At 66.2% G+C, this 19945-nt stretch overlaps 2 protein-coding genes across 4 annotated transcripts; one reads left to right on the top strand and one right to left on the bottom strand.

The window, feature by feature from the left end:
• Nucleotides 1-459: 459 nt before the first annotated feature.
• On the bottom strand, nt 460-16702 carry IDUA (alpha-L-iduronidase). 3 transcript variants are annotated; one of them, XM_049630126.1, is made up of 13 exons: nt 15808-16702; nt 5461-5546; nt 5165-5272; nt 4797-4892; nt 4498-4700; nt 4186-4365; nt 3867-4083; nt 3311-3523; nt 3109-3230; nt 2907-3032; nt 2747-2823; nt 2448-2548; nt 460-2299 (listed from the first exon to the last, which is right to left on the bottom strand). In XM_049630126.1, exons 1-13 carry the CDS (start codon nt 15885-15887, stop codon nt 2193-2195), a joined length of 1716 nt encoding a protein of 571 aa, XP_049486083.1. In that variant the 5' UTR covers nt 15888-16702; the 3' UTR covers nt 460-2192. The 3 variants fall into 3 exon arrangements, with proteins under 3 accessions (XP_049486083.1, XP_049486084.1, XP_049486085.1); XM_049630127.1 differs by having other exon boundaries at nt 4186-4332; XM_049630128.1 differs by having other exon boundaries at nt 3867-3969; nt 15808-16701.
• On the top strand, nt 10728-15859 carry SLC26A1 (solute carrier family 26 member 1). Its single transcript, XM_049630131.1, has 2 exons — nt 10728-12792; nt 13412-15859. The coding sequence occupies exons 1-2, from the start codon at nt 12175-12177 to the stop codon at nt 14942-14944; spliced, it is 2151 nt and encodes a 716-aa protein (XP_049486088.1). The 5' UTR covers nt 10728-12174; the 3' UTR covers nt 14945-15859.
• Nucleotides 16703-19945: the final 3243 nt, after the last annotated feature.

Here is a 19945-nt window from a genome sequence, read left to right as displayed (position 1 = left end):
AGGGAATCTCAGCTCTCCAGCTTGAAGGTCCTGGCAGCCAAGGAAGGGCCCGGCCCACCGGGCGACTCAGTCCCCCTCCTGTAGGCCGGGAGCCCAGGGGCTCCGTCGGGTCCTCAGACCACTGAACCAGCAGGCAGAGAAGACACTGTTTTACTAGTGGGGGATGGGTGCCAACCACCAGGGGAAAATGGGGTAGGTGCTCATTGGGAGTTGAACCGTATGCCCCCCCCCAACTTTTTTCCCCTTTACTTTTTATTTTTTTTTTAATTTTTTTTCAACTTTTTTTTTTTTTTTTTTTTTTTGGGACAGAGAGAGACAGAGCATGAACGGGGGAGGGTCAGAGAGAGAGGGAGACACAGAATCGGAAACAGGCTCCAGGCTCCGAGCCGTCAGCCCAGAGCCTGATGCGGGGCTCGAACTCACGGACCGCGAGATCGTGACCTGTCTGAAGTCGGACGCTTAACCGACTGCGCCACCCAGGCGCCCCTACTTTTTATTTTTGAGAGAGAGAGAGAGGGAGGGAGAGAACACACGCAAGCACGGGTGGAGGAGGGGCAGAGAGGGAGACACAGCCTCCGAAACAGGCTCCAGGTCCCGAGCTGTCAGCACAGAGCCCGACGCGGGGCTTGAACGCACGAACTGCGAGATCATGACCTGAGTCGAAGTCGGACGCTCCACCGACTGAGCCACCCAGGCCCCACTATCCCCCACAAATTCTTATGTTGAAGTTCTAACCCCAGGGTCTCAGAACAGAATTCTATCTGCAGGTGGGGCCTTTACAGAGGAGACAGAGATGAGGTCAATGCATGTGACTTATATCCTTTCAGGCAGGGAACACAAGGACACAGACACGTGCAGGAAGGAGGCAGCTGTGCACGAGCCCAGGAAAGAGGCCTCAAAGGAAGCAACCCTGCCCACACCTCGATGTCAGACTGGCCTCTGGGGCTGGGAGAGAACTCGTTTCTGCAGTGGGAGTCATGCGGGACTTTGTCACGCTCTGTCGTGACTACTGAGCTGGCTGAGACAGGTTTCGTGAAAGGACGGGAAAACCATGCCTAGGACCCGGGGACTGCGCCTTTGGGTGACAATAGCAGTCAGTGGGTAACGGTGCCCCACAGAGACACACGGACCGGGCCCCCCAGGCACTGAGGCACCCACGTGGGGCAAGAGGAACAGGTAAGGACTTTGGGGTTCAGAGGGATGGACAGTCTGGTCTTCCTCTGCCCTTCAGACCTCCCCCCGTCCTGAGCCCAACGTGGCCCCGGAGGGCAGCAGAGGAAGAGAGATCAGAGCCACCACACCCGCACTCCTGCTCACAGGGCCCCCTCCCCGGCTGGCTGAGACCCTGCGCTGAAGGTCTCTGCTCCTCGCCAGGTGGCCTCTCCACACCTTTCTGTCTCTGGACCGGTAAGGGTGCCCCCACCGGCTCCATCTGCCTGGGGCGGAGTATGGGTGTGGAAAGGGGTCCCGGGGTCCTGTACAACCTGTGCAGCTTCCCTGCCCACGCCGCACCCCTGCAAACGGTCCCGGGTCATCCTGGTCTCAGCGTGCTGTTTCCTTCTGGGCTCAGGTATAGAACTGGGATGATCATGCCGGCACGCGCAGCCTACAGGTGGCGCTGCAGACCCTTTTGGCCGCTGGCCCCGGTTTGGGCCAGATAGCTTGGAAGCCCCACCCGACCTCCCACCTGGGGGTACCGGGGACAGCCTGTCCGGGCTCAGGAAGGGGGTCCCCTCCTGGGCTCCAACCTGACCCAGGCAGGACCCCTCCAAGCACAGCCTCAGCCCCTGTTCTGCAGAACGGGCCGGGGACAGCAATGGGGCCACCACACCCAGCAGTGATGCCAGAGACCCCAGGCAGGCAGGGCAGCTGTCCTAATGGCAGCCGGACCTCGGTCCCCCTGTGCTCAGCGTGCTCCCCATCCTGGCTCCCGCGGTGGGGGAAAGCACTCTGGAAGGGGGGGGAGGCGGGGAAGGCCTTGCTGGAGCCAGGCCCCGACTTGGCTGCACGCCCATCCACAAAGGCCAACCCCAAGACTGATGAGCGGAGAGGCACTTTAAGGAGGCGAGCAAGTCACAGGACAAGGTGAACAGAGCCAAGTGACGGCCGGCGGTGGCCCAGCCCGCCTCAGCTCCTGGCCGCCCGGGGTCACCGGTCAGCTCCAGCTCACAGTCACTGGGCAGCGGCAGCCCTCACGGGGCAGGGACCTCCACGTACTGCACAGGGTTCGAGAAGGGGCCTGGTCGGGCCCAGTAGTCCACCGCTCGAACCCGGTAGGAGCCAGATGTGACAGCTGTGTCTGAGGCAAACAAACACGCGTGTTGTCGAGTGGGTGGCTCCTTGAACCCGCCCCAGGTTCCTGGAGTCCCCTAACCCTGCCCTTTACGAAGCCCTGGACCCCACCCCAGGGAACACCGTGCCGAGGCCAGGGCGATGGGTGAACATACCTGGGCTGAACACAAAGAGGTTAAAGGTCGACGGCTTCCTGCTGACGGGAGCGTACCCCTCACCACCTGCAGAGAACTGGACCTCATACGTCCACAGGCACCTGGGAAGGTCAGTCAGGACCGGGGCTGGTGTCCAGGTGGGGCGAGTGTAGACACCGTAGAGTTACAGCCCTATTGCCTACAGCCCCTTTTCCGACTCCTCCCGTGGGCACTGCAGCCTCTGGGGACCAGAGTGGAGGGCAGGGGGAGGATGAATAGAACGGGGATTAGGGGTACCGGGAATGAACCCACTCACGCACTTGGAGACCACATGCTCATCTGACCAGACCAAGAGCACCTGCCCACTGGTCAGGGGCAGAGCCCGGAGCTGGGTCACCTGCAGGGAGAGAGGTGTCGTGACTGGGGGGTGGGGGGGGGGCTGGAGGGACCCGGGCAGTGGGGGAAGGGGCCGCCACTTGCCTGGCCTGGCGGCTTCTCTGGGCGTGCGCACACGTGCACCAGCAGGAGTGAGGGCAGTGGGAGCTCCGGGCGAAGCGTCAGGCGGCCGCTGGCAGGGAAGGGGCGAGGCGCCGCGGCCACCGGGTCCTAGGGGCAGGGACTGGTACTCGGGGCCTTGGGACCTTGGGAGCCTCCCCGCCCCGTTCCCACCCTGCCCTCGGACCTCGGCTGCGCGCATGTGCCGGAACTCCTCTGCCGAGGGGAAGACCGGCCGGCCGAGGCGCTGCCACTCGCCGTGAGGGCTGCAGAACCGGTTGTCCAGGTAGAGTGTGACGTAGACGAGGCCTGCGGAGCCAGACGCTGGGGCCACGCCTCGCCGGGCCCGCCCCCTCCAGAGCCACCCCTTCCCCGGGACCCCAGCTCACCAGGCCCCGGGGGCACCCCGTGCAGGCGCAGGGTCAAGGCGACGGTGCGGTTGGGGTGGGTGCGCGTGTCGTCGCTCGCGTAGACCAGCACCGTGGCGCGCCAGGCGTCAGCGGGGCCGGCCGGGCGGTGCGCGCTGGCCAGGACGCCCACCGTGTGGTTGCTGTCCAGCAGCGTCCCGCCCTGCCACACCTCGGCCCAGAGCTGCTCGCCGTCTAGGAGGCGGGGAGCGGGGCTGTCGCTAGGCGGCAGTCGCAGCCCCTCTGCCCTCCCGGGGCCTCGCTTCCTGCCACTCAGCCCCGCCCCCCACGCCACTAGGGGTCCCCCACCGGGAGGCGCCCCGCCCCGCCCGTCACAGCCGCTGCGGCCCAGCGCGCTGGGGCGGGGGGGGGGGGGGGGGGGAGCTGGACCGCTTGGGGCAAGAGCCGCCCCCACCCCCGGTAGGACACGGTCACCACTAGGGCCTGGAACGACCCCCTGCCTAACCGAGCCCCGGCCCGGGTGCACCGGCAGCCCCGTGGGCGCGGGGAAGGCGGGGCTTTCCTGCTGGGGGGTTACCCAGCAGGGCCAGCAGCGCCATGGCGGTGAGCACCGGCTTGCGCAGCAGCTGCACGTGCGGCGGGCGGGTGTCGTTGACCTGGAAGCGCGCCGTGAGCGTGCGCTGCGTGAAGGGGTGCGGGTGGTAACTCAGAAAGGCGTTGTCGTTGCTCAGGAGCGCGTAGCGCACGGGGGAGCTGGTGTTGGCCACCAGCAGGTTCTGGTGCTGCGCAATGACCTGCGGGGGTCCAGGGGGTCGGGATGTCCCAGGCCGCCCCCCTGGAACCCGCCCTCCCAGTAAGGAACGCCGCCCCGGGGGGAGGTCCTCGGACGGGCCTACCTTCACCACCAGGGCCGCGTAGGTCACGTCGGCCCTCCAAGGCTGCGGCACGGACCAGCCCACTAGCGGGTCAGCTTCGTCGTTGTAAATGGGGGTGTCTGCGAACTTGGGGAAGAGCCGCTGGATCTGTTGCACGGCCGCCTGCTCCTGCTCCAGGATGTAGATGGAACTGCCCGCGCCCTGGGGAGGCGGGCTTCAGGACCTCTGGGGCCAGCTCACGTGACTGCCGCTTAAGCGCGGGTAGGGCTGCGGCTGGGGGGGGGGGGGGGGGGCCCCGGGGGGGGGGGGGGGGCGGGGGCCCAGCGCTTGTACCTTCTTGTGGAGGGAGATGTAGTCCAGCCGCACGCCCAACTCTCCCGTGAAGAAGTTGGTGCCGTTGTGACAGTGGCCCAGGAGGCCCCAGCACAGCGGGGAGCGCGGCCAGGGGTGGAAGGAGTCCCCAGGGCCGCCCAGGCGCAGAGCGGGACTGACGGCTCGCAGGCCTTCGGAGCAGGCGTCGTAGTAGTTCAGGAAGCCTGGGTGGGGGAGGGACCTCGGAATCCACACGCCAGCGCCTGAGGTGATGCCCCCGCCCCTTCTCAGCCCACAGGACCCCAGGAGGTGCCCCCCACCTTGCAAGGTCATGGACACGTTGTCAAAGTCGTGGTGGTCCGGCTCGTTCCACGTCTCGAAGTTCCACTTGGAAACGTGGGAGAGTCCGTACCTGTCTGCAGAGTGTCCCCACTGGCACACGTGCTCCCCAGGGGCAAGGCCAAGCCTATCCCAACTCCCAGGGAGACGGGCCCACGGTTGGAGGCTTGGAGGTGCTGACGACATCTCATTCCACGTGGGCCCACTGCACCCTGCCTGGCCTGCCGTCCCCATCCGGAGGCCCTGGCCCAGGGTTCGTGACAGAGGCCAACAAGGTGGCCGGGGTGATGCGGGAGGAGCCTCCCCAGGAGCACCCCCCCTTTCCCGCTCAGGCCTGTGCCCTGCCCACCAACGTATCTCCTGGCCAGGAGGGAGACCAGCTCCTTCCACTCAAACACCTGCTGCTTGTCCTCAAAGTCGGTGAAGCGTTTGGAGGGGCTGCCCATCAGCTCAAAGCCTGCGACACAAGAAGGTGGCTGTCCTGCCGCCCGCCTGCCACACGGCCCCCGTGCTCCACCCAGCCGGGGCTCCACCGTGCCGGCACAGAGGCCAGCCTCCCTGGTGCCTCACCAGTGCGGACGCAGAGGAGCCGGGTGGTGGGGAGGGGGCAGGACTGGCAGACAGAGGGTGGGGCTGGCTGCTCACCTGGGAGGAGCTGGTTCTCTCGGAGAAGATCCAGGAACCCATCCAGATGGGTGAAGTTGTAGCTCAGGCCTTGCTCCGCTGACCCCCTATACAAGGACACTCGATGTCAGCGCAGAGAGAAGTGGGCCCCAGGCTGGAACTGAAGCCACGTGCATGCAGGCAGGGAGCCTGCAAGGTGCCACACAGGGTTCAGATCCAGACTCCTCAAGGGTCCCTGTCTTTGGAAAACGCCAATGACGGAAGCCTACCGGTCATTCACGGCCTAGTATGAACTGGTGTGCCTGTGCCTGAAGCCCATGCCCAAGCCTTTGGGCTCAGGCATGGCACGAGGCAGGCAGGTCTTTTGGAAAAGATACAACGGGACGGAGTAGGGGAGGACAGAGCACACTGAAGACAGCTGGCCGTGGACTGGGGAGCCACGGGAGAAGAGCCTGGTAGGACCTGGTGGGTGCCATGCCTGTGTCTTGCATCACCTGGAGGTCAGGGCTCCAGAGTTGTCTCAACAGTACTCCTCTCCCCTCCCCACACTCCGAGAGGCAACATGGGCAGTCAGAAAACCCCTTTTCTGAAGGGCAGCCTCCCCCCCCCCCCCCCCCCCCCCCCACACACCCACCCCAGACCGGGGCCCAATTTCCTCCGGGTTCACATTCTGACAGGGGACAGAAATCATCAGGCAACTATTTGAATCTTTAAGGACACATCAGATGTACCACGAGGGAGAAGTGACAGGGAGCCAAGGGTCAGGCAGGGAGGGCCTCTCTGAAGTAACAACCAAGTAATGAGGCAGGCCAGCAAGAATGCCTCGGGGAACAGATAGGCAGCACGTGCAAAGGTCTTGGTGTAGGAATAAAGTTGTGGTTGTCAAGCAGCAGAAAGCATCAAGTGTGCCTGGGGCAGAACAGGGTGCGGGCTGTGACAGGTCACTGGAGGCCTTGTGCCCATGGTGAGGACGGGACCGACTCACAAGGAAATGGGGCCCTTTCAGAGGTCCAAGTGGAGCACTGCCACGACTTTAAGACTTTTTTTTTTAAGAGCAGTTTTTAATAAAATTTTTTTTAATGTTTACTCAGTTTTGAGAGAGACACAGTTTGAGCAGGGGAGGGGCAGACACAGAATCCAAAGCAGGCTCCAGGCTCTGAACTGTCAGCACAGAGCGCGACGCGGGGCTCGAATTCGGGAACCACGAGATCATGACCTGAGCGAAGTCGGACGCTTAACCGACTGAGCCACCCAGGCGCCCCTTAAGAGATCTAGGCTCACAGCAAACGTGAGGGAGGCACGGGGATGTCCCACGCCCCCGGCCCCCCCCCAGCCTCCCCCGCGATCCACATCCCCACCGGGCGGTGCGCCTGCTGGAGCCGAGGCGTCGCCATCACCCCGAGTCCACAGCAGGGTCACCCTCGGTGGTGCACGTCCCGTGGGTCTGGACGAGCGCGTGGTGGCAGGCGCCCACCACCCTGGCGCCACACGGAGCTGCTTCGCTGCCCTAAAGCTGCCCCGGGCTCCGGCTGTTCACCCTCCCCGCCTCCCCCTGACAATCGATGACCCTTTTACTGTCCCCGTAGCTCTACCTTGGTTTTGAAAGGGCCCCAGGCAGAGGTGTAGGGCCAGGACTGGGTGGTGGCCACAAAGGCAGCGGGAAGGACCTACAGCAGAGGGACGTCTGCTGATGAACAGGGGACATCTTACACAACGCTTGGGACTTCGCTTGAGCAGCTAGGTGGGCAGGGGTGCAGGTGGCAGAGGCAGGCAGGGGTGAGCCCACATGGAGGCGGACATCCAGGGGTAGAGCTGGCACTGGGGGCTGGCGGTGGAAGCCGGCGGCCTTTCCGTCAGGCGCAGTGGGGGTGGGGCAGCGCAGGAGCAAGCGCTGAGCCCGGGGTGGGCCTGGGCAGGGGAGGGGTGTTGCCTAGTGAGGAGCACAGGCAGGTGGGTGGCAGGGGCTCAGGTGTGAGAACACACCTGCTCTGTGGCTCCATCTGCGGGAGGGAGGTGCCAAATGTCAGGAGGGCCTGCACTGCGCCCTCTTGTGGCGGCCGGGCTTGTCCTGAGCGGTCGGCAGTCCGGCCAGGTGGGGGGGTCACGACGCGATCCGGCCCTCGACAGCTTTTCATCTGTCAACCTCCCATCCCACGCCCCAGCCTGGCCGGCCCAGCATCGTCTTCCCGGACACAGCGAGGACATGGACGAGTCAACGCGCCCCCCCCCCCAAGTCCTTCCCTCCCCCACCCCTCACTTCCTACGAGGTCAAGGCCGACCCCGGGTCTGGCTTCCGAAGCCCACCTGAGGGACCAAGTCCAGCCAACCACGCGCCAGTGCCCCCTGCCCGTCCTGGGCCCCGCACCCTGCCTCCCCTTGCCGGCTGGTCCCTCTGTGTAGGGGTGCGTCTTCCCACCAGGGGCTCAGCAGGATGAGCTTGTGGGCAGCGGGGATCACCTCCCTCACCCGTTTCTCCCGCATCCAAAGGTCACAGCCGGTAGCAAAGAAAACTAACAAGCAGTTGGGTAAAAATTAAATGCACACAGCAGACCGTTCCAAAGTCCCACTACTGTGGGGGAGGGGGCGTGGGCCACGGGTGGTGGGGTGACCCGGTGGAAAGTGAAGGCATATGCAGGGGCTCCGGGCTTTCTCTGCACACCCTAGCAGCGGTAATCCCGGCCTGCTGAGCTTACACTGGGTAGGGGGCACCGCGGGGCTCAGATCAATGCTCCTGCACTTGCTGTCCTGGGCTGGGGGGGGGTACCCCGGGGGGAGCCCCAGCGGCAGAGGCATCGCCAGCCTGTCACCCTGAGTAGATATGAGTGTCCCCTTCTCCAGCCAGCCTCGGCAGCCAAGGATAATCTGGGGGCTAATACACCTGCCCCAGGGGCCAGAAGACCCGACCTCAGAGGCGACCCCTGGCCAACGAACCCGGGGAACGGTCCTTAGGCCCCGCCGTCCGCACCTTGGTCTCCCTCTGCCCGGCCCCGTTCAGAGAGAGGTTTGAGAAACCTAATTTAGGGAGGGGGCTGAGCAGCGAGGTGAAGCGTGCAGCCCACCCCAGCACTCCGCCTGCAGCGAGGCGCGGCTCTCGGGGGGCCCGGCCCCCACTCCGCGGCCCCCCGCAAGGGTCCGAACGTGGGCACGAGGGCCGGGGCTGCGGCGGCGGCACAAAGGCCTCATTCACGCACGCGGCGGCGGGCGGCGGCTCCGGGGGCCCCCGCGGCAGGGCCTGAGCGCGTGCGCCGGAGGCAGAGCTGCGCCGGGGCCGGTGAGTGCGCGGGGGGGAGGGGAGGGGGGGCGCGGGGGGGGGCACGAGCGCGTGAGCGCGGGGCCGCGGCCGCGCGTGCTCGGCGGCGGGGGCGCGCGCTCCCGGCGCACACGGACAGGAGGGGAGGGGAGCGGAGCGCACGGCCGGCCCGGGCGGCTCGGAGGGGGAGATGCAGCGCGGATCCCCCGGCGCACCTGCAGCCTCGGTCCGGGGACGGGGGTAGGGGGGTGTCAGGCTCCAGGCCAGCGCGGCAGAGGCCGCTCACTCTCCACCTTGCCACCTAGAACCTCGGGGCTCGCGGTAGGCGTGTCTTTAGGGAGAAGCTCGCGTCCGGTCTCCAGGGCCCCAGAGGTGGTCGGCCCCGCCTCTTCGCACTTAGGGTCAGGATGCAATGTTTTCTTTCCAAAGGAGTGTGTTTGATCTCTTGAAACGGTGATTTACGGGCAAATATTAAGGGAACAACCATGTGGCACAGAGCTGGGCAGCGGTCCCCCGAGGGAGGTTCCTGCCGATCTGTACTAGACCCCACGGCGCCCGTCCCAGTGAGGTCTGCAGCTCCCTCCCGGCGCCCACCTTAGCGCCAGTGTGGGCGTCAGCAGCCCCTCTGGCAGGCAGGGGCCCAGAACCACAGGTCCCTCTGTGCCCCACCAGACCCCAGGTGAAGGTCGCCGGCCTCAATGCACAAAGAAACAGGCAGAGGGACGCGGTGGGGGCAGGGTTGGGGGTGGTGTCCTGAAATTCTCTCAAAGGTCACATGTGACCTCACTGTTACCTCCTCGCCTGATTTAGGCAGGCAGCCTGGGCAGGGGCTGCAGGGTTATGAGGTCCGATCCCTGCCACCAAGGCCAGCCCAAGGCCAGCCTCCATGCTGCATCTGACTGGACAGGGGCTCTGATGGGCCAAAAGAGCCCCTCCCTGAAATATCTCCACCTGCCGCGAATCTCACCCCAGAACCTCCAGAGACCCCTGCCCCCCCTTCCTAAGACAGAGGAACGGCTCCTCCCTACATTAGGTCCCCACCCCAGGTACCCCCTTTCTTACACCAGCACCCAGGCCCCATCCCCCACCCCAGCATGCACACACGTGTATCTGCCCTGGCCTCCGCTGCTCTGTGCCCGAGTCCTCTGTGTCACACAGCCTGTGCTCTGTACCTCATCTAGGGAGACCCCCAAGGGCGATGAGGCTCTCCCGCCTGGCAGGCCACCCAAGGAATTCTCTCTCTGCCCCCTTGCCAGTAGCTGGGACAGGAGATAAAGTTTATATGACCCCCTCAATAGCTACCCTCCTCTCTGCACCCTGAGGTGAACGTCATCTGCCCCAGGGAGGGGTCCGAAGCCCGGAACTGCTCTAGCTTGTCCCCCCAGCCCAAAACACGGTTTCTGGTCTGGGCAAACAGCTCCCCACCAGGGGCCAAGCGGGTCCTGGGCTGGACTCTGGGGGGGTAGGTGGAGGGAAGACCCTCAGCTCTGTCCCGGGTAGACGGGAAAGCCCCCTGGGATGGGCCCTTCCCACGTAGCCCTTCAACATGGTGGGAGGGGGGCTCCCCTTCACTGGGTGTAAAGGTGGGGGACCTGAGACTCAGAATCGTGTTAAAAACAGCCGTCCACCCTTCGTGGGGCATGAGAATAATCATTTAAAGGGATCGCCTTCACTCCGGCTCTCCCAGGCAGACCCCACCTGCCTCAGAGAGACCGGAGACGCGGCAAGGCCGGGCACTTGCCAGTCACCGGGGGTTGGACCCGCACCCCACGGCAAGAAGGGCAAACCTGGCTGGCAGTGTGTCCCGATGCCTGGCGGCCCCCCCGCCCCGCCCACAGCAGTCCACGTGCATGTGCACACACATGCTCAGCAACAGCCCCGCGCCTGCTTTCCACAAGAGGCCACAGAACAGAGGCTGGGCCACGGCTGCCTGGTGCCCGGCTGGCTCAGGTACACTTGGCCCGTGCTCCAGAGCAGACCAGAACCGTCTCATGGCAGAAGAGGGAGGATGTCATGGGATGAGGCGACCAGCCCCGACCGGGGTACCCCTCTCATCCTTGCCCACCCTTGGTCAGTCGTGCGACCACGGCAACGGGCCCCAGAGCTGCAGGCTCACATCCCAGGGCTGGCTGGGCTCGCGCGCCTCCCGCCCCCCAGAGGACCCCAGGACCCACGCGCCCTGCGCCAGCTCTTTGCTGCCCTCACCCACGCTGTCCCGCACCTGGAGCCCCATGGGGGGATGGGAGCTTACCAGAGGTGCACACACTCGCACTTACTTGTGAGCTGGGATTACAGCACAACTCCCTGGGTTAGCCACTCAGGTAACGCTCATCTGGGGGAAACCCATGACTCAGCAATCTTTGGGGTAAATAATTGAACCGCAAACCCAGTTTGGCTAAGCAGTCACATGGTAACCACAGAGCGCTGCCCGCGGCGGGCGCCAGACCTGCCGCGGCCCGGCTCCTGGCTCCGGCTCTGCCTCAGAACCCGCCGTCCACACGTCCCCACCGGCTAACAAGCCAGAGAGCTCTGGACGTGCAGGCGGCCGGCAGAGTCGGGCCTTGGAGCGCTGACAAGCCAGGGGCCTCGCTACCCTCCCGCCCACCCGGCCTGTGAGGGGCTCCCCAGGTAAGAATCATCCCGGGGCCCCGCCGCAGGGCCGTGGGGCCCTCAAAGCCACAGCAGAGGCCAGCTCCCTGGGTGAAGGGGAGGGGCAGGACGATTCTCGGGTTTTCTCTCCGGCCCCTCAGGCACCAGGCAGATGCCATTTTGACAGTCCTCATGCCACACACCCAGACCCTGGGGGGCTTGGGGGGACCCTTGCGTGGTGAGGTCTCCACAGGAAGGAAACACAACTCATGACGTCCCCCTAGTGCTCACGGGGGGCTGTGCCTGCCAGGCCGTCCTCCACACCCCAGCGAAACCGCAGGCCGCGTGTCCTGGGCCAGCGAGTGAGAAGTCAAGGACGGGGCCGGGCCCCAGCAGGTGAGGTGCCCTTGGGACACAAGGGACAGTCCCAGACTTGCGCTCCATGGTGCACCTGTGTGGTCTGAGACCCAACCCAGGAGTGTGCCCCGCGGTCCCAGGTGACGGGGCAGGTGACAGACACCAGCCACCCCCACTTCCCTCCCGGCTGGCCTCGTCTAAGATCAGCCTCCCAAAGCGCGTCCCGGGAATTCTGCCCCGAGGACCGGGGGGTATAGCGAGTGCTGCTGTGTGAGCAGCCCCTCCGCGAGCAAAGATCTGGGGTCTCCCTATCTTCAAGGTTCAACAGGGGGCACCAGGAGGCGCTCTTCCTCTAAGCCCCAGGGCCCATGGTGCAGCGGTGATGGGAGGGCCGCCGGAGGGACCCAGCCGGCTTGGGTGACGGCGAGGGGGGGCCTCTGGCGTGGACGTGGGCACGGGGAGGTGGGCCGGGAGCAGCGGAGCTGGGTCTGGCCACATGCGAGTCTGGGTCTCTGTGCCGCCCGCTGACCCCAGCAGGGATGCCCACCTCTGTTTCAGGTCTTCCCAGGATGGACGTGTCCCCCGACTGCACGCAGCAGGGCGGGGGGCTGGTGCTGGTCCGCCGGCGGCCCCCAGTGCCCCCGGGCCTGCGCAAGATGCTTAAAGCCAGGCTGTGGCGGGGCTGTGCCTGCAGCACGCGCGGGGCCTGGGCGCTGGCGCAGGACCTGCTCCCCGCCACACGCTGGCTGCGCCACTACCGCCCGCGGGAGGCCCTGGCGGGCGACGTCATGTCCGGGCTGGTCATCGGCATCATCCTGGTGCCGCAGGCCATCGCCTACTCGCTCCTGGCAGGGCTGCAGCCCATCTACAGTCTGTACACGTCCTTCTTCGCGAACCTCATCTACTTTCTCATGGGCACCTCGCGCCACGTGTCCATGGGAATCTTCAGCCTGCTCTGCCTCATGGTGGGCCAGGTGGTGGAACGCGAGCTCCTGCTGGCTGGCTTTGACCCTGCCCGGGACGGCCCGGGGTCCGGGGACAACGGCACCACCCTCAACGCCTCGGCCACGCTGGTGCTCAGGCCACGGGACTGCGGGCAGGACTGCTACGCCATCCGGGTCGCCACCGCCCTCACGCTGGTGGCTGGGATTTACCAGGTGAGGGGCTGACCGCACTGGGCTTCTGCAGAGCCCGGGCGCAGGTCCGGACCGCCCGCTCAGCCACTCAGAGCAGGCCCCTCACTCGCTCGCCACCCCCAGAAGGGCCAAGGCCAGGGCGGTGCGGGGTCAAGGCCTCAGAGGGCAGCGGGTTTAGCCAGCAAGGGCGGGGCAGGCATAGGCGCAGGAGGGCACGGGGTGGCGGCCCGGACGGGGCACCCGAGGGTCTGAGGGTGCCCAGGAACAGGGACCCTGTCCAGGGACGGCTGGCCGGGTACGGCCTGGCCCGTCCGCCCTGATTTCACACCCTCCCAAGGGCCGCAGGTCTCTGGGGAGAGGGGACAGTGCCACCCGCAGGACAGGAGAAGGGAGCGGCTTTCCAGCGCCTGGAGCCCGCACGTGTGAGAGAAGCAGAAGCGAGCGTGTAAGGGCACACGTGCACCTCCGTGTCTGCCGTGCCCGTGTGTGCACGCGCGTGGGCAAGGGACTCCAGACAGAGTCTGTTCGGGAAAGCAGCAGCGGCGGCGGCAGCGGCGGCAGCCGCGAGGAGGGGTGTGGGGCTCTGGGCCGCGGCCGCCCCGTCGGCGGCACCGCTGCCCTGACCGCGCTCTGTCCGCAGGTCCTCATGGGCGTCCTCCGGCTGGGCTTCGTGTCCACCTACCTCTCACAGCCCCTGCTCGACGGCTTTGCCATGGGGGCCTCGGTGACCATCCTGACCTCCCAGCTGAAGCACCTGCTGGGCGTGAGGGTCCCACGGCACCAAGGGCCGGGCATGGTGGTCAGCACGTGGCTGAGCCTGCTGCGCGGCGCCGGCCAGGCCAACCTGTGCGACGTGCTCACCAGCGCCACGTGCCTGGCCGTGCTGCTGGCCGCTAAGGAGCTGTCGGACCGCTGTCGCCACCGCCTGAAGGTGCCGCTGCCCACGGAGCTGCTGGTCATCGTGGCGGCCACGCTGGCGTCCCACTTCGGGCGGCTCCACGAGCGCTTTGGCTCCAGCGTGGCCGGCGACATCCCCACCGGGTTCGTGGCCCCCCGGCTGCCCGACCCTGGGCTGATGCGGCGCGTGGTGCTGGACGCCGTGCCCCTGGCGCTGGTGAGCTCCGCCTTCTCCGTGTCCCTGGCGGAGATGTTTGCCCGGAGCCACGGCTACTCCGTGCGAGCCAACCAGGAGCTGCTGGCCGTGGGCTGCTGTAACGTGCTGCCTGCCTTCTTCCACTGCTTCGCCACCAGCGCCGCCCTGTCCAAGAGCCTGGTGAAGACGGCCACCGGCTGCCGCACGCAGCTGTCCAGCGTGGTCAGCGCCGCCGTGGTGCTGCTGGTGCTGCTGGTGCTGGCGCCGCTGTTCCGGGACCTGCAGCGGAGCGTGCTGGCCTGCGTCATCATCGTCAGCCTGCGCGGGGCCCTGCGCAAAGCGAGGGACGTCCCGCAGCTGTGGCGGCTCAGCCCGGCCGATGCGCTGGTCTGGGTGGCCACCGCGGCCACCTGCGTGCTGGTCAGCGTCGAGGCGGGGCTGCTGGCGGGCGTCCTCCTGTCCCTGCTCAGCCTGGCTGGCCGCACGCAACGCCCACGGGCCACCCTGCTCGCTCAGATTGGGGACTCGGGCTTCTACGAGGACGCCGCGGAGTTTGAGGGCCTGGTCCCTGAGCCGGGCGTGCACGTGTTCCGCTTCGCGGGGCCGCTCTACTACGCCAACAAGGACTTCTTCCTGCGGTCACTCTACAGACTCACGGGGCTGGATGCGGGGACAGCGGCCACCGCGAGGAAGGAGCGGGGCCCGGAGGCCAGGGTCGGCGAGGGAGACCCCGTCGAGGGCACGGACCCGGGCCCAGCCAGCAGCACGGCCGCACGGCTGGTGCCCCCGGCGGCCGGCTTCCACGCGGTGGTCATCGACTGCGCTCCGCTGCTGTTCCTGGACGTGGCCGGCGTGGCCGCGCTGCAGGACCTGCGCCGAGATTACAGGGCCCTGGGCATCGCGCTGCTCCTGGCCTGCTGCAGTCCCCCGGTGAGGGACACCCTGAGGAGAGGCGGGTTCCTCGGGGACGACACGGGGGACGCGGCCGAGGAGGGGCAGCTGTTCCACAGCGTGCACAGCGCCGTGCAGGTGGCCCGAGCCCGCCACGGGGAGCAGACGGCCACCGACTCCACCCTCTAGCGCGGCCGGTGCCCGACGCCAGCCTGACCGCCCTTCCGGGAGCCCTGGGCAGACAGGCTCACGCCGTCGGTCTCTGACATCAATGAGCACAGTCGCCACTGCCCCCCCCCCCCGCCCCCGCCCCGAGACCGACGCTGTGCCCTGGAAGAACCAGGGAACACACAAAGGACTCGGACACTTGAACATCCAGGAACTACGCCTTTGAAACAAGCCACCACAGCCACCCCGGGCCCTGGTGCTGTGTGTACTCGTGCCGCAGGGTCAGTCCGACGCTGGCTGTCACCGGCTCGTTTGAACAAGGGCCCGAGGCAATCGCGAGGCCTCCCTTGGCCCGCCCGGCCCCAGTCCCACTGGCCACAGCCGGGAGGGTCTGTGTCTCTGGGAGCCCTTCAAACACACACCCAAGTGCTCCTTACATCTCACGCCTCGGCCAGGCTGAGCTTTGCAAGGCCAAAGGTGGGCGTGATCGACCCAAGTCCCGCTCAGCCTTTGGGCGGCGCTCCTGCAAAGCCTGACCCGAGGACACGGGGCACCAGGTGCGTGGGCGCACGCTCTCCGGGGCTGGCTCCAGCCACAAAGCTGGCGCAGTGGGACACCCACCTGACCCCGAGCCTCCAAGTCCTGTCCGGTGGGAAGCCAGCTGTGCCCAAACTCGGGTCTGCCCCGGGAGCCCCCACGGCCCCGCGCGGCCTCCTCCACCGAGGACGTTTTGCCAGGAGGCGTCAGGGCAACAGGACACCCCCTCCGCTCTGCCCCCATCACAGCCCACACGGCACCACACTGTCCTCCCGGACGCTGCCTCCTCTCGGCCTTGGTCTTCGTCTCCAGTAAGGGGGCTCCGCCCAGCTGCCCCCATCACTCACCTGGCTGTGATGAGCTCCAGCAGCCAGTGGGTCCGGACCTGCTCGATGCCGCCGTGGGGGACAGCGCCCACGTAGGCCATGTTGAGCTGCTGGTCCCAGCTGAGGTCATACTGGTCAGCCCGGCTGTGAGGCAGCGGGGGACTGGGGACAGAACAAGGGGGAATGGGCCATCAGTCCCCAGGGGCGGGGCGCCAGAACAGCCCCTGCAGCTACAAATCCAGGGCCCCAGATTGCCCCGGGACAGCAGTCCCCAGCAGCTGGACCCTGGAGTGCCCGCCGATGAATTTTACTGTCCCTGATGTAATAAAATGGCCCCTAACGCCAGGAATGCCACGGAGGCTCATGTTTATGGAAATGGGGGGCTCCCTGAGGAGAGAGGACCACATCCCAATACCCTGTTCCTTGTCCCACCAGCCAGGTGATCTTGGTTATAAGAATGACAGGGAGCGCGTGGGAGACACTGCGGGGAGAGGGAAGATAGGCAGACACGGAGAGGGGGATGGGGGTTGATAGGCCCCCTACAGGCGTGTCCGACTCCACTGGGGCTGCCCCCTAGGGAGGGGCCTGCGCCGCAGCCCCGCCTGCAGCCTGGCCTGCCCCCCAGCGGCCACCGGGCAAAATCAGCGAGCGTCCGCAGGCCTCCACCACACGGGGTACCCGCTCCGAAAAGCCCGGGGCGCACGCAAACACCGCGTGGCTCAGGCCGACAGAGGAAACCCCAGTCTGACTGCAGGACGGCTCCACGAGGAAGGAGGAGCCGGCCGTGGGCGCGGGAGCCCGAGCCCCTCCGATGCAACAAGGGGTCCAGGGAGATCGCGGGCGGGGAGCGCGTCCCGGGCCTGGGAGAGGCGCGCGGCGGGATGCAGGCGACAGCGGCCTCTCGGGCGTCAGTTTCCCCGCGCGGAGCGCTCACCAAAAGCCGGTGCTCCTCCAGAAGGGCCGCAGGGGCCGCAGCGCTCGGGCCGCGTCCACGAGCACCAGGTGCGGGGCCTCGGCCAGGGCCGGGGGCGCGGCCAGCAGCGCGACCAGGAGCGCGAGCGGCGCGGCGCGGGAGCGCGGGGGCCGCATGGCCGAGCGCGGCGGGGCCGGGGGGGAGAGGCGCGCACGGTCCCTTAGGCCCGGCAGGTCCCCCGCGCTCTGGGAGCCGAGGTCGGCGCAGCGCAGGCCGGTTCCGCCTCCGGGTCGCACGCCACGTGACCGCCACCTTGGGGGCGGGGGCCGGGGCGCCGGGCCGGGTCCGGGTGGGTCCTCGGAATCTGGGCGCCGGTGGGGGGGGGGGGGGGGCGGGGGGGGGCCGACGAGCGGGCGGGAATTAGGGGGCCGGGCCGCCGCGGTAGGGGTCCCCGCCCGGCTCCAGCCCCGGGCATCCCCACACGCCGCCCCTTCCGGGCTGGGTCCGTCCCTGGTGCCGGTGCGGGTTCCCGCTCGTCGGCTGTGCGCGGGCGCCTCCTGCAAACGCGCCCCGCCGTCCGGGGGCTCCGGTGTTGTCTTGGTCGTGCTTCGGGGGATCGCCCCGGAGGCCGGGAAGTAGCCTAATGCGCGGGTCAGGCGGCCGCTTGACGGCTCAGACTTACGATGGCCGGACAGTGGGCACGGGTGGTCAGACGTGGGGCACATTTGGAAGGTGAGCGCTAGGACCTCCGATGGATTGGATGCAGGGGCGGGAGGAAGGAGCAGAGTGGATGGTGACTCCCTGGGGCTTCGGCTTGGCACAGCGGGGCGCCCGGGTGGCTCAGGTCATGATCTCACAGCCTCTGAGGTGAGGTGAGGTCGAGTTCGCGACGGGCTCTGTGCTCACAGCCGGGAGCCCGGAGCCTGCTTCGGATTCTGTGTCTCCCTCTCTCCCTAACCCTCCCCCACTCTCTCTGGTTTTCTCTCTCTCAAAAATAAATAGACATTAAAAGAATTAAAAAAAAAAGAAAAGAAAAGAAAAGAAAGAGGAGCAGGTGTGGTCAGGGGATAAGCTGCCTGCGAGGAGCCAAGTGAACATTTCGAACAGACAGCTGGGTGACCAGGCCTGGGTGTGGGGCAGGTGGCCTTGAGGCGTTCATGTTTACGCTTTAAGCTGTACACGTGCCCTGGGCAAGTCAGACAGCACTGCGTCTCCAAACACCAGAAGTCTCACCACACGGTGAAGACCCCTGTGCTGACACCACCCTCCCTCCATCCACAGAGCCCAAGGTACCAGTCCCTTCGGTTGGTGGCACAAAGTACATCTGAAGAGAAAAGAGCTGGCGATCTTTTTTTTTTTTTTTAATATTTATTCATTTTTGAGAGACAGAGAGAGAGAGCATGTGCGCAGGTGGGGGGCAGGCAGAGAGAGACGGGGGACAGAGGATCCGAAGGGAGGTCCGCGCTGTCAGCACAGAGCCCGACGCGGGGCTCGAACCCATGAACTATGAGATCATGACCTGAGCGGAAGTCGGACGCTCAACCGACTGAGCCACCCAGGCGCCCCAAGAGCTGGTGATCTTCTAAAAGCGAGGGAGGATAGCCAGCTAACAAATCTAGAGGGGCCGCGAAGCCCGAGAGGAAAGGCACGAAGGAAGCAGAACCCGAACACGTGGTGACGGAGTGCTGAAGCCAGGGACGGACGACGTGCCCTCAGAGCACACGGACTTTTCAACAGGAGCCACCGAAGCCAGCGGACAAGGAGTCCTGGAAAGAAACAACTGGCAAGCTGGAGTCTGGATCCGGCAAGAAGTGCACTTCAAAAGAGGTCAGATAAAGACGTTTTGGAGAAACGAGCTCCGCGGACGCTGGCCGCCACTGGCCCTCACTTAAGGAAACAGTACCTGGCGTCCGTCCTTCAAGCGGGAGAACGACCCAGCCCGGCCCAGAGGCAGAGGACGGGTGTGCGGGATACAGATCTCACGGGGAGCGGTTTGCAAAACGGTAACGTGACATCTGGGGCCTCGACACGGCAGAGAATTGAAGTGCCCGACGATAGCGCAGAAGTCGTGAGCGGAACAGACGCACTGTGAGGGCTGGCCCGCCGCGGTGTCCACGGGCCTAACCCCCAGGACCTCTGAGGGCGACCTTACGCGGTGAAGGCACTCGCAGGTGTGATTAAGCTAAGGCTCTTGAGGTGGGGAGATGATCCGGGATGATCCGAACGGGCCCTGCACGTCACCACGGCGTCCTCGCGAGGGGGGCCGAGGGGGATCTGACAGGGAGGAGGCCGCGCAAAGACCTCAGGAGAGAGAGGCGGTCAGATTGTTCTCAAGCGTGTGCTCGGGTGTGTTGTCGCTGCTGTGCTAAGACGGGGAAATGATGGCCGTGACGGAAGAAGTTCACACTCCCATCCCGAGAAGCAGGAGGCCAGACGCGTGGTTCGGCGCCACACAGAGACACGAGGGTGGGGAGAGACCCGTGAGGGGCCTCACGCGATGCGTCTCCATTGCACAGAAGCTGGACGCTTCCCTCGGGTGCAGGGAAGGGCGGCGGGGAAGCTTTGAAAGTCGGTGTGCGTTGGGCAAAGGGCCCTTAACGAAGGGAGCTTAAGGCCTGGGGCGAGACAGCGACTGACTGGGGTCCATCTATCGGACTGGGATACGAAAGAGCGAGGAGCCCACTACGTGTGTCGGTGAAAGCGGCTCTGTGGAAGGTCTCAGGGATGTGACAAGTGACCTGTGTCTCTGTTACCGTGTCAGTGACGCCTGTAACTCCAAAGGGAATGAGTATGTCTTGGCAGGACTCGTATCGTGGCCTCAGCATACCTGGAGACGTGTGGGCTTTTTGGTTGTGTTTTCGGCATCTGTGAGGCGCGAGACGCCAGCCTTCTTCACTCCGAAGGTGACGGTTCTCAGGCAGTGGCCTGACGGTGCGGAGTCAGTGTGGACACGGGCCGTTGTTGGCCAGAGCGTCCGCTGCTGAGACAACCGCGTGGAGTCTGGCCAAAGGACCGGCCCTTGGGTCCTGTCCCTGCTCAGGGACGCCCTGGCAGCCGCGCTCCACCGGGCGCCACGGCACACGGTGGCCCGTGGCCCGCCGGCTCCCGGGGGGCTCCCGGGCCGCCGGGGGTCTGGGGAGGAACGTGTTGCCGGCGAACCGTGAACAGGACCGAGAGCTGCTGGCCCCTGTGTCCTAGGGACTCTGTCCCAGGAGCTCCCCCGGAGGTGAGCGCAGGCCGGGTCAG

Source organism: Panthera uncia, chromosome B1 (genome assembly GCF_023721935.1).
Source record: "Panthera uncia isolate 11264 chromosome B1, Puncia_PCG_1.0, whole genome shotgun sequence".
NCBI lineage: Eukaryota > Metazoa > Chordata > Mammalia > Carnivora > Felidae > Panthera > Panthera uncia.
The sequence above is the reverse complement of the archived record's forward strand: the minus strand, read 5'-3'. Positions and strand labels throughout refer to the sequence as shown.

Coding starts and splice junctions, on each gene's coding strand:
- SLC26A1 (XM_049630131.1), top strand. CDS start 12,175: ATGCCCACCTCTGTTTCAGGTCTTCCCAGGATGGACGTGTCCCCCGAC. Junction 12,793..13,411: donor TGGTGGCTGGGATTTACCAG/GTGAGGGGCTGA, acceptor CTCTGTCCGCAG/GTCCTCATGGGCGTCCTCCG.
- IDUA (XM_049630126.1), bottom strand. CDS start 15,887: ATGGCCTACGTGGGCGCTGTCCCCCACGGCGGCATCGAGCAGGTCCGG. Junction 4,366..4,497: donor ACATCTCCCTCCACAAGAAG/GTACAAGCGCTG, acceptor CCGCCTCCCCAG/GGCGCGGGCAGTTCCATCTA. Junction 2,300..2,447: donor CCTCTTTGTGTTCAGCCCAG/GTATGTTCACCC, acceptor TGTTTGCCTCAG/ACACAGCTGTCACATCTGGC.